The sequence below is a fragment of the Chelonia mydas genome, chromosome 13 (assembly GCF_015237465.2).
Source record: "Chelonia mydas isolate rCheMyd1 chromosome 13, rCheMyd1.pri.v2, whole genome shotgun sequence".
Lineage (NCBI taxonomy): Eukaryota > Metazoa > Chordata > Testudines > Cheloniidae > Chelonia > Chelonia mydas.
The window spans coordinates 18186708-18199290 of NC_051253.2; the positions used below are offsets into that span (position 1 = coordinate 18186708).

Consider the following 12583-nt stretch of genomic DNA (forward strand, 5'->3'; position numbering starts at 1 on the left):
TAGATTCCCCTCTTGCAGAGGTTCTCAAACTTCATTGCACCGTGACCCCCTTCTAACAACAAAAATTACTATACGACCCCAGGAGGGGGGACTGAAGTCTGAGCCCAAGCGTTTCAGCCCCAGTCAGTGGGCTTTGACCCGGGCAGTGGGGCTTGGGCTTCAGCTTGGACCCAGGCTTTGGCTTCAGCCCTGGGCCCCAGAAAGTCTAAGGTAGCCCATTAAAATGGGGTCCCGACCCACAACTTGAGAACCGCTGCCTATTGTAAGGAAATACTCAGGTGGCATAAAGGTGACCAGAACATGCTGTAGTAAGATGATCCATGGCTGGCAGAGCACTCCCTAGGGTTTTATTCCTGTCAGCATAATTATTATGTTGGAGGCTGAACTGGCCCCTGACTGGCCCCAGGATTAGGGAAGTAGAAAGGTGGCTTAGACCTCCCTTTTTCCCTCTGTCCGGTGTTTCCTGCACCCTGGGCAGAGCACATCTTGGCTAGACTTGGGAACTGGACCACAGTGCACAGCAGTCTCCTACAGTAGCTGGAAAGAGTATACACAGTAAGACATCTATTTGTATGCCTTTGTGATGCTCTGGCTAGCGGAGATGAATACTGGAAGTTACTCAGGAATCTAGCATCTGTAGCAGTATGGCATGTGCGACCAAGTGAGCTATCAAGCCAGCCGGAATCTCCTCTGAAGAGTTTCCGAGATCCATGGTGCTCAATGCCTCATAGGATCTGGACCTTAATATGTGATTAAAACAAGAAATAACTTGTTCAGACATTAAAAATAATGAGGCATTGTTGATTGTTTCCAGTCCCTTATTGAAAATTAAAATCACAGAGATTTCCTAAATGTTGTTTTCAAGGATTATCTATCTATTTCTTATTGCAGTATATGATCAGTGGGGTTGGGAGGAATTATCCCCCGGATCAGATTGGCAGAGACCCTGGAGGTTTATCGCCTTCCTCTGCAGCATGGGGCACGGGTCACTTGCAGGTTTAAACTAGTGTAAATGATGAATTCTCTGTAACTCCAAGTCTTTAAACCATGATTTGAGGACTTCACTAACTCAGCTGGAGGTTAGGAGTCGGTAGGTGAGGTTCTATGGCCTGCAATGTGCAAGAGGTCACACTAGATGGTCATGATGGTCCCTTCTGACCTTAAAGTCTATGAATCTTTTCTGTTTAGCCAGAAATAGCCCATAATGATATATCCTCTGTTGATAACCATTATATTACTTGTATTGGGTTTTATTGTTGAGCTTAACTGCTTCATGGAACCTAGATAACATTTGTACCTCCTGTTAATTATGGGATGTGTTTTTTGAATCCCTTTCAGTAAAGATAACAGGAGCAAGTTACTGGCCGAAGTCAGTATAATTCAGCAACAACAAAACCCAAATACCCTGACACACATAGTGTGGTGCAGTGGACAGCACGTTGAGCTTGAAAGTCCGGTGATGAGGGTTCTAACCTCAGCTCCATCACTTGCCTGCTGTGTGACCTGAGACATGCCACCTCACCTCCCTCTGCCTGTTTCGTCTCCTACCCTTGGTCTTGTCTATTTAGATTGTAAGGTCTTTTGCTTAGGGGTTCTCCTTCATTGTGTTTGTCCAGCACCTAGTTCAAGGGGAGTCAGTTGCATCTGGGGCTTCTTGACATTACCATAGTACAAATACTAATAGTCTTAATAAATTAATTATAGAACGACAATATTTAAATTCAGAGTTAAATTTTCATTCATGGTCATGTGTTGATATAGCTGACTGTAGCTAACGGCTGTTTCATTGTTATGCCAAGAAGCATCCTAAATTTCATCTTCCTGTCTGTAAGTTTCCCTTCATTCATCTTGTAATTTTAAGGTTTGAATTATATGCAGTACTTGATGAAGCTGAATTTGAGCTCAGAGGCTACTGGTCAGGAGTTTCACAAGTCATCAACCAGTGTAAGGGAATAAAAGCCAAATGGAATGAAGAGCAGGAAGTATTATTTCTGTACTGATGATTTGAAGGAGAGGAAACTCGATTCATCCTTTGCTGATAGAGAAATTGGTGGGAGTGCACAGGAGAGCAACAAAGATAAAAGGTTTGGAAAATAAGACCTGTGAGGAAAGGTTAAGGAACTGGACGTGTTCAGTCGAGAGAAAAGATGGCTGAGGGAAGAGATAACTGTCTACAAGTATCTAAATAGATGCTGTACACAAGACAGACCAATTATTTTCAATCAGCAAGGACAGAAGAAGAGATAGAGCAGGAAAAATTCATTTTAAGTATTAGGGGAAGCTTGGTAGCACTTGGGCAACAGAACAAAGTGCCAGTAGAGGCTGTAGAATTACTTACATTGGAGATATTCAAGTGAAAACTAGAGATGTACGGATTGTGCATGATTTAGGAATCATTAAATCAGTCCTGCACAGGAGGGTGGACTAGGTGACTCATTCCCGTCTAGCCAGAGGATTTTGCCATATTATCCTGATTAGTCCAACCAACCAGGGAGGAAGGCTTGTGACTATCTAACTGATCAGAGCTGGAGCTGCACTTTTCACTTTACTGCCTACTGGGATTTCATCCCTTCCTTCAGCAAAAGAAGAAACTCCTGAGACACACAATGCTGACTTGAGGCTTAGTCCTGGAATCCATGGGCTTCAGGGAGAGTCTCACCTGATAAGGATTGTGTGATCAGCCCCTTTTTCCAAAATAAAAACATTGTAAATTGAAAGAGAGATTCACTGAGGAAATAAGCAAACTGCATGAAAAAACCTACAGTGAAGGTCACAGCTATTTATTTCTGATTGGAGCCCCAAGTAATGACTTTGAATTAACACCTGTAATTGCTCTAGTGGCAGGAAAGCTCTGAAGCACAATAATGCAAAACCACTTGATGGTGGTAGGGAATGGGATGGAAATTAAGACTTCTTGATATGAATACAAAATACAGCATGCATCTGCCACTAGGGGTTACGTACGTGTTAAAAGAGGGTAGCTTCACTGAAGAAATCCAAGACATTACTGTCTGCATGCGTCAAGGAGAAGTATCTGTTCCTTATACATCTGCTGCTAGATTTGTGTTTTAGTGCCCAACTATTTCTGCATGTAGGAGATACTTTGGGCCTTTGTGAAGGAATATTCTAGGATCACTTTTCCATAACACTGAAGTTGCCCATTCAACTGTGGGCTCAGTTTCTCCAAATCATGACTGCTGTGATTAGTACATGTCGGGGAGGGGCTGAGAGCATTTGAGTATGCCTAGCTAAATAGGTGGCAGTGGGCACCGATGGAGCTGGTTAACTGGCACTGTTGCCCAATGTGGACAATAGGAATTCCTCTACTAGAGCAATATGAAATGAGAAGTATGAAGAGTTGTTAACTTGATGGCTTCCAGCCACACTGCAAAAGCCTCTTATTTGAATGTGTGTTCTGTGGGAGTGCATCCTCACTGACCTCACATTAACTAACTCCTAGTAAGTAATGTGAGCTTAAAATCCTAGTGAAGACAGGTCAGTTTGCAGGGTTAACACGTATCAGGTCATTGTAAACCCTAGGCTCCTGCACAGCAGGTTGGGATAGACTGTAGGGGAGCCTAGTGTTCACAATGACCTGCTAATGTTGGTTAAAACTACAAACTGCCCATCTTCACTAAGGTTTTTAAGATGTTAGTTACCATGAGTTAGGTCATATGAGTTAAGAACACGCCAGATTTTTCCTAGTGAAGACAAAAAAGAGGGAGTGGTAAAAGGGGGTGTTTTGCTGCTTGGATTTATTGGCTAGCTGCATTAACCCATTATTTGTAAATGATTATATTTTGTTGCTGGGTGGTCATCATTTGTGACTGTGAGCCTAATTAATTGTCTGGGCACCTGGCGCTCTTTGTCTGGGTAGTTTGAATTGTTTAAATCGCCCTCCACTCAAATACAGAAAGTTGTACTCATTTCCCTCAGTGTGAACGTGCTCTACAGCAGACAGGAATGATAGCAGCTGCTATTATTCCTTGACAAAATGGGTGTTAATGCTTAGAAGCAGGCTCAGGGTGCATTGCAGGATCCATGGGGAGCATGCCACTGAGTACGCACACACATCTCTGGAAAAAATAGAAGCAAACTATTTCTGAGCATTTCTGGTTTGTTCTGAATTTCTCTCTTTGGTGCAATTGTCCAATGTATGTTTCTAAAGAGTTTTGCTCAGTATCTTTGTGCATTTATTCAGCAAATAGGCCTATTGATTACAAACATGCTTTTGTAACAAAGCCTTCCAGTGACTTTCACAACAGCTCAGAACTCCTTTGTGAAGATTTTTAAATGCACCAAATTAATGTAATTCTCCCAGTTCACATGGAAGGAGAAAGTTGGGCATTTCTTGCTTTCTTGATGTGAGATGAAGGAAGAAGAGAATAAATTGTATTGGGGTACACATTGGGGCACTTATATACAGCAGTTACCATCTTGTCATATTAACTTCCTCATTGCTGAGTCTATGAAAAAGGCTGTCTTTACTGATGCATCATTTTTCTATAGCTGAGTTCTACTAAGCTGGAAATGTAGCTGGTCTGTATATTTTCCAAAACAAGGTTCAGATGAATCAAAATGATTCAAAAATATAGCTTTCTCCAATGTAAGAGCTGGTATTAAGCAAACGGATTTCTTAATTTAAACTCGGGTAGTTACATTTTATCACATTAAGTAATTTTAAAAATACTTACCTGGTGATTTAATCTTCAGAGCTTTCTTCCTCACACACCCTGGGAGGTAAATTTATCCCACTTTAACAGAGAGGAAACTAAGGACCCAACTCTGCAAATGCCTAACTTTACAAATCTGAGGAGTCCCATGGGATTCTGCATGTGCTTAATGCTAAGCAGGTGCGTAAATCTGAGTAAGACTGGGGCCTAGGACACACACATAACTTGTCCAAATCCACAAAAGGTGTCTGTGTCCAGGCCATAATTACAACTCAGGAATCCGTAGCTCCCAGTCCACCAGACATGCAACAAAGTCTTGAACTTTAAAAAAAAAAAAATTAAAGCATACGTTGAATGTGGAGAAACAAGCTCTGGTTGGCCAGGACTGTGCAAGATCTCTAAACTAAGGTGCCACAAGTACTCCTTTTCTTTAAACTGCCTCTGCAATACAAGCACTGGGTTGCTGTTTTCTGCTTCGCTGTTGTGCAAATAGTGGTATAAATTTCAAAGGAAAATGAAAGCTTTGTTCCCAAGCTCCAGAAGCATCTCGCTGTGGGAATTGAGTTATTCTTCCTCATAGAGCGGCAAGTTGGTTGTAGAATATTCTTTCACTTGAGAGCTGCTGCTGGTTTGCGGGTTGTTTTTTGTTTGTTGTTGTTTCCTTTTGAAAATGTCCCAAAGTTCTGGTGAGGCCTGGAAGCTCAGATCTAGAGAGCCTGTAATAGAGAAAAAGTGGAATTTTTCTCAAGAAAAACTACAAGATGAACGGGGTTTTTCCAGTGGTGGTAGATTTGGGACAGTAACAGACACCTTTCCATGTTTTAAAAATGAGCCCTTTTCTTTTGCTTTATTGCAAGTTTGTTGTATTTTTTCCCCCATTGATACCTAATTCAGTGGTACCAAAAGGCTCTACAGGTCAATTTTTTACAATTTGAAAATACACAAGGGCTTAAATAGAGATTGGATGGCATGAGATTGTATCCGTCTTGGGTGGAAATTATGACTTTCACTTTATGGTTGTCCAGCCCAGCTCCATTGACTTCAGTGGCAGGTAGATCGAGCCTAAAAGGTGCAGTTAAACACGTTTTCATGATCTTCCCCCAGTGCCAGAGGTCTGAGAGAAGTATTCCTTAAAAAGCTACTGAGATACATGCTTGGTCAGGGTGTGCCTACACTGCAAAGAAAAACCCTCGGTGTCCTATCTCAGTTGACTTGGGTTCAGGGGGCTTCGGCTGCGGAACTAAAAATAGCAGTGTAAATGTTCCTACTTGGGCTCTGAATCCGTCAAACTTGGAATCCAGGCTGTAGCCCAAGCGGGAACATCTACACTGATATTTTAAGCCCTGCAAGCCGAAGACTATTGGCCTAGGCTCTGAGATTCGGTGCCTCAGGTTTTTTTTTTTTTTTTGCAGTGTAGACATATCCACAGGTACATAGACTGTGGGAACGGAGGTGGAGGTCTCAAACAAGTTGCTTCTCTCCTTGTATTGTGTGGGGTGGGGCTGTGATTACACACAGGGTTGCCCTCCTGGACTGTAATGAAGTAGTATTCTGTCAGGCTGGAGAATGCTGTGATTCGTAGGAAGGGAGAGCATTAAAGGAAATAACTTGCCAGTCTTTTAAAGTTGGGACTAAACTTCGCTCCTCCATTGCCACGGTCCCAAAATTTGTTCTCTCATTTCTGGGACTGGTCTCCCTGTTGTGGGTTATTTTGTGTAAAGTCCGCAAGGAAACGGGCAGCAGGCTAGAAATTAGGGAGTCCCTCTGCCAGACCTGATAGACTGTGCACTCCAGGTGTAAAGGACAATCGTATGGAAGGCAACTGGCCAGTTAAAAAAACCTTCTAAATCTTTGATTTATAACTGTGATTGTTTTGTTACATTACAGTAATAAGCCAACTGTCCTCAAGCTAAATAAAGTGCATAGAAAATATGGCAGCTCCCTTCATTCTACTCACCCAAAGAGCTTGCCTACAAGCAAAATCAAATGCAAAAACAGAATAAAGAAGATATGCGTTGAAAATGGGAAGGTTGCAACAACCAGTGTATTTTGAGTGTAGATAATTTAACGAAGTGGCGATTTATCCTGGGCTGTTTTTAATGTTTTGGTGAGTCTGGTAAACCTGTGTTGCAGACATGTTGTACTTTTGCATTTGTTCAGATGTTGCTACTGACCCAGCCTTTTGCAGATACACTTATATGGAGCTTTATACTTTCAGTAAGACCCTCAGTGACTGCAGTGATGGGCACAGTATTGAAAGATAGTTTTTGCTAATGACTAGCTCTGTCTGTCTCTTTGTATCCTGTCTGTGGCATGGTGGCAGTGTTCTAACAACCAAATGTAACTTGCAGAAATGGCAGTGTATAGAAGATGCCAGCGGGAAGCTCAAGCTGCACAAGTGCAAAGGGATGGCTCACCTGGCAGCTGCAAGCAGCAGCAAGGGGCTCTCCAATCTCATGCCCAAGTATTACAGCAGGAAAAGTGAAGACTGCAACTGTGAGGAAAACGAATACAAGCTGAGCCCTATTGGACAGAGAACGAAACTCTTCTCTAAGAAACGTAAGTGACCGCGCTGCCTCTTCTGTCTCTGTGTCATAGAAAAAAGGCTTGCTCTTTGCTCATAGAACATTCTCAAGCTTGGGTGCCTGATGTTAAAGTACCTGGATCTGTATGTAGGCACCCGAAAAAGTGATCTGATTTTCAGAGGTGCTGAGTGCCTGCAGCTGTCACTGAAAATCAGGCCACTGATCTGTACAAATACAGATTTAGGTGTTTAACATTAGACACCCAAATTTGAAAATGTCCTCAACCTGTGGAACACAAGGATTCTTTGGGAATAGAATGTTTTGATGCTTTGCCATCCAAAGCAGGGCAATACGGTGTCTTCAGTGGGACCAGGAATTGCCCCTCAGCATTTAGTGACTGTGAGTTTGTTTGATCATCCTGTCTGGGTGGAGCATGTATTTTATGTACATCCAGAAGCTTCTCTTAGGGATGTGGTTATGGCTATCCGCTCCTTGGATACATATTGTGGCATGAGAGAAGCCTAATGGGTCTGATTCCCCACTGCCTTCAACTTGTTTAGTCACTTACACCCATACAAATGGAGTGTAAAGCACAGCCATTTGGATTGAGCAGGGTTTGTACCTTATTTGCTCAGGTGCAAAGCCTATACGAGGTGTAAGTCTGTGATGATTCAGGCCCATTGCCTGTAGCCTGTACATTTACACTTCAGAAAAAACCTTCAAAAAAAGACCAAGACTGAGCCTGGGTCAACTGCTCATAGAGCATGTATTATGGGACTAAAAATAGCAGTGTAGATGTTCCTGCGTAGGCTGAAGCCAGGGCTATGAAACCTGGCGAGGAGGGTGGGTCTCAGAGCCCAGGCTTTGGCCCGAGTGGGAATGTCTACACTGCTGTCTTTTTAGCCCCATAGTGCAAGCCACCATGGTTTACAATGGTGCCATGGAGCCAGGCTCATGCTCAGAAAGGGCCTTGGTCTGCTCCAGTTGGATTGCGCCCCCAAACCCCGCCAGCCCGATAGACCCCCCCCATCACTTGCTCCTGTCTTCCTGCCAGCCTGCCAATGGCTCCTCTCCGACCCCTGGCTGGACCCCAGTGCACCTCCAGCTCCGGGCAGTCTCTGCTTCCCACCACCTGTGGGGCCCTGCCTGTCTCCCCAGAGCTGAGCCACTTGGGACTGGTGCAGAAGCCTGGCCAGTCTCACCAGTTGGGGTGGGGCTGGGGGGGCTTAGCTGGGCCCCTCCAGGCAAGTGGGTCCTAAGGAAGCCCAGCTGGGGCAGGCTCTGGCCTGGCTGACCGTGCCACTCCCAAGGGGCTGGAGCGATTCCCCGCCCCGGGACCAGCCCTGGCTGCGCTGCTGGTGTAGTATATTAAACTGCTCGCCGTAGGAATGTGCTGCTACATGAGATTGTAAGAAACTGCTATTGTACAAAACTGCTGCCTGAAGTAGCGAATGCCTACAGGTAGCAGTTTCTTGCACTGTAGTATGTGTGAAATTGCTACACTAGCTCAGCCCGGCAGATACAGCAGGGCAGGTGAGTGCAGCCGGGGGGCAAGGTGTGGGGGAGTGGGTCTCTGATGGATCTGGAGGGGTGCTGGGCTGTGAGGGGGCAGGGAAGATGTGTGCTGGGGCACTAGGGATTAGGGGGTTCTATATGGGGTGCTGGGCAGTTGTGAGCTGGGGGGCGGTGGGCAGGGGTGGTGTTGTGCAGGGCACTGTGCATTTGTGGAGGGAGTGGGATGGGCATAGCAGGTCCGGGGGGGCTCTGACCATAGGGACTCGGGGGGTGTTCGTGTTGGGCAGGGGGGGAGCTGTGTGGCACAGCAGGGGCCCACCCCCGAGGGGAACGGGCATGCTGGCAGCAGAGGGTCAGGTGGGCCACTGTGTATCTGGCAACTGCCAGTTTGTAAATAGTGCCCTTGCACTGGGCTGGGTGGAGTGGGACTGCCCGTGCCATGTCATGCACCATTGCCCCTGGCTGGCCCCTCGCTCTGGGGCCTGGCCTCCCCGTGCCATGGTCCATTGCCTCCATGGGGGCACACAAATATGTTTGGAGCCAGGCCCACAAAAGGTAAATCCGTCTATGCAAGCCACGTGAGCCTAAGTCAGTTGACCTGAGCTCTGAGATGTAGAGCTGTGGGTAGTTTTTGGCAATGTAGGCGTACCCTCAGAATGACTGTCAGTAATACACCCACCATTGTGTCTCCTTTTGATGCCTGAGCTGGTGCTGGAGGGAAAATATCTGTTTTTAATCCATTTTTTAAAAAGAATTGTAGTACTAGTGAAGGCACTGTCCTCACAGCTATGGGGAATAAAATTCTTTATTTATGCACCAGCCAAGAAAGGCACTTGACGCTCATGTGCCCGAGGACCAGCAGGGAGAACTGCTTTGTGCCTCCCTGCAGTCAGGCCTCCTGACCCTACTCTGAAGAGAGCACCTCCAGGTCCTGTCCTCTCTTGATCTCTCTGCAGCCACTGCTAATTAGTTCTAGTTGTTTGTGCTTTTAGTGATGAGGACACGTGTCCCAGTGGAGATTTGCACTGCAACCAGTTTGTTGATTTTTATCATTCTTTTGAAAAATACAGTAGTTTAAAAAAGAAAAAATAGAAAAGAAAAGAAAACATTCAGCTAATCCATTGAACATCAGAGCGACTGTGCCTCAGGGCCTATGCATTTTCAAATGGCATCCATGATGCTGTACCATATATTTTCTTTACTACGTAAACTTTTTCAGAGAAAAAGTATGTGTAATGACCCCCACTCTCTTCTACCTCTGCCATGGGTTACCAACAGAGAATGAACCTGGGACCTTCAGCATTAAAAGCCTGGGCCTTTACCACTTGAACTAAAGGAGTAACTCTGTTAGCAGTAGTAGGCTTTTATCCTCTTCTGTACAATAGTTACTGCAGTAATTTATTTTTAATAAGGGTGTGTACCCTCTTCGTTCCAGAAGCTGCTTGCTTCTAATGTCTTTTCCTCACGCTCAACCAGTGGTGCCAGGGTTGACTCTTAACCAGAAATTGAATCCAAAGGAGGTGACTCCATTTCTGGTTTCTTTGGCACAGATCAGGTGCTTTTCCACAAAGCCCATTCACTGGCTCTGGTTTAAACCTGAGTCAGACTAATATATATATTCGAAGTACATAGTCTAATTATAGATTAGAGGGAAACGGCAGCTCAGAATTATTATTCGTCTGTAATGTTGCTTTTGTCTCACTCCACAAATGCAGTGCCTTAATTATTTAGCAGATTAGTCTTTCTCTATAATGACCTGCTTCAAACAGAGAGTTTGAATTGATTTTCTTCCATTATATTTGGCTTGCAAGATGGTTAGTAACTACTAAGCTGATTTTTAGGTGAATAAAATTATTGGTTCCAGGATGAAATTACACAGCTACACTTGCTGTTTAAGTATGTGGCACAGCAGATAATCTTTAAATAATACTAGAAGTTGCAGCTCAATTAACTTTTTAAAGGCACAGAAAAGAAAGAGTTCAGTTACAGGGACAGGTTGAAGGCTCTTAATATGGAGAACAAAACAATTCTATTTAAGTGGGGACAACATAATACTATTAAGCACATCTGCACAGTACTTCATAGACATTAACTAATCTTCACAACATCCCTATGCGGTGGTTAAGTGTATTATTATATCTCTTTTACCGATGAGAAAGACAAAGGCAAACAAGTTAAGTAAGGTTAGGGTACAAGGGAAGTTGGTGTTAGCCCTGGGATTAGAACACTGGAGTTCTGGTTCCCAATGATATGCTCAGAAGAGGGAGAGTTTTTACTAGATGTTGAGTGATAAGACATGGAATTAAAGTTAAAAAAGGAGAAATTTTAGCTTGCTAACAGAAAACACACTTACCTACACAGGTCTGGAAAATGTATTACAGTTCTTAGGAGGTGCTCAGAATGAGATGGATAAACTCATAGAAGGAGTAGAGTACAATCTCCCTCGTGCAAATGAGATGATGGACAAGTTGAAGCTAATTAGATCACCTCTGAGTCAAGAGGATATATTGAACTTCTTTGTTAGCCCAGTGTGTCCAGGCATAGGATATAGAATCCAAGTTTAGGAACATAGGCCCCAAGGCAGCAAAGCACTTTAGTATCTGCTTAGGGCAATAATTCGTGATTCCCCCACCGAACCTTCTCTTTATTTAAAAAAAGAAACCCACATGACTTTAAGTTCAGTTATAGTCATAGTCCGGTATAGTCATTGTTTGAAAAATGAATTGTTAATACAAAGGATTTTTTTTAAAAAAGAGGAGTGGGATTGTGGGAATGGAGACCCTAGTGACTTCTCAAGTAAATGGGATCATTTGCAATTGTAAGGCCATTTACACTACTGTAGGCCTCAGTAGGGAAGCACAGTGACTATGTTTTCAAAATTATCAGCCTAGGGAGACTAACCGGAGTCTAATGATCAAGTTATCACTTCTTGTTTCTTGAGTAAAACAACCGGGCTCCGATGCTTTACGTTTCCCACAGCCAGTCTTAGCAGGGCATGGTGTTCAATGGAACGGGTGAGCTAGGGTCAGTAACATGGACTGTCTGGAATGGCATCAGGAATTCTTGCACATGCTGTCACAGTGTGATTTATTAGGTAATTAATGTGCGAGTGGGCACAAAGTGACACAGGCCAATGTAACTTTCCGGTATGTTATTTTAAACAGCCCAAGTGGAAAGCTGGCTCATTGGATTGAAAATGGTTAGGGCAGGAGAAAATGGTATAACCGAAATTTGAGCCTTTTTCTCCTCCAAATTGGTAAAATGCTGCAAAAAGGGTGATCCAGATGCTAGTGTTGGGTACTTGGATTTTTATGACATATTTCATGTTTCTTAGGATGGGAACTGGAAAGAATATGTACTCTTTGACACACTGGGCTGGGTAGAACGTTAAATCATGAGGAACGATTTCATCTGATGGAGAACATGTACAGAACTATTGGGTGCCCAGGGCATGCAGGATCAGGCTCCAAGCCCATTCCAGTGCCTAGCAAATGCTGCTCACTAAAACAGAGAACACAAGTTAAAAATTAAAACAACTATTCCAAACTGAATTAGACACCTGACTTACCCCTGTCAGCAAGAGCGAGTATATTCTGGGTTGGTGATACTCAGCTGCTAGGCCTAAAATCAATCTGGGGGCACCTATACATTTATAGCTAACCTGAAATTCCTTCATATATTGGGAGCAAGGAAAAAGGACTTTCAGCAGGGTGTGTTCTCTGAGTGTACCTGCTTTTTAGTGTAAGTCGGGATGTTCTTTGAATAATTTGTATTTCTCTGTCCTCTTAATTTCCTTTGAGTTTTAGATGGCTTGTGATTTTGTATTAAGAAATATGAAACAAAGCTTTCTGGAAGTAAGAACATTTAAAC

The 12583-nt window shown here is 43.8% G+C and overlaps 1 protein-coding gene across 8 annotated transcripts in view; it reads left to right on the forward strand.

Moving 5' to 3' along the window:
- SULF2 (sulfatase 2) overlaps positions 1-12583 on the forward strand; it is a 235256-nt gene that overhangs the window by 199608 nt on the left and 23065 nt on the right. For all 8 annotated transcript variants that reach the window (XM_043526701.1, XM_043526699.1, XM_037916013.2 and 5 more), the window contains one exon: positions 7025-7232. In XM_043526701.1, the coding sequence (XP_043382636.1) occupies positions 7025-7232 (208 nt within the window). The remainder of the gene's footprint in view (positions 1-7024; positions 7233-12583) is intronic.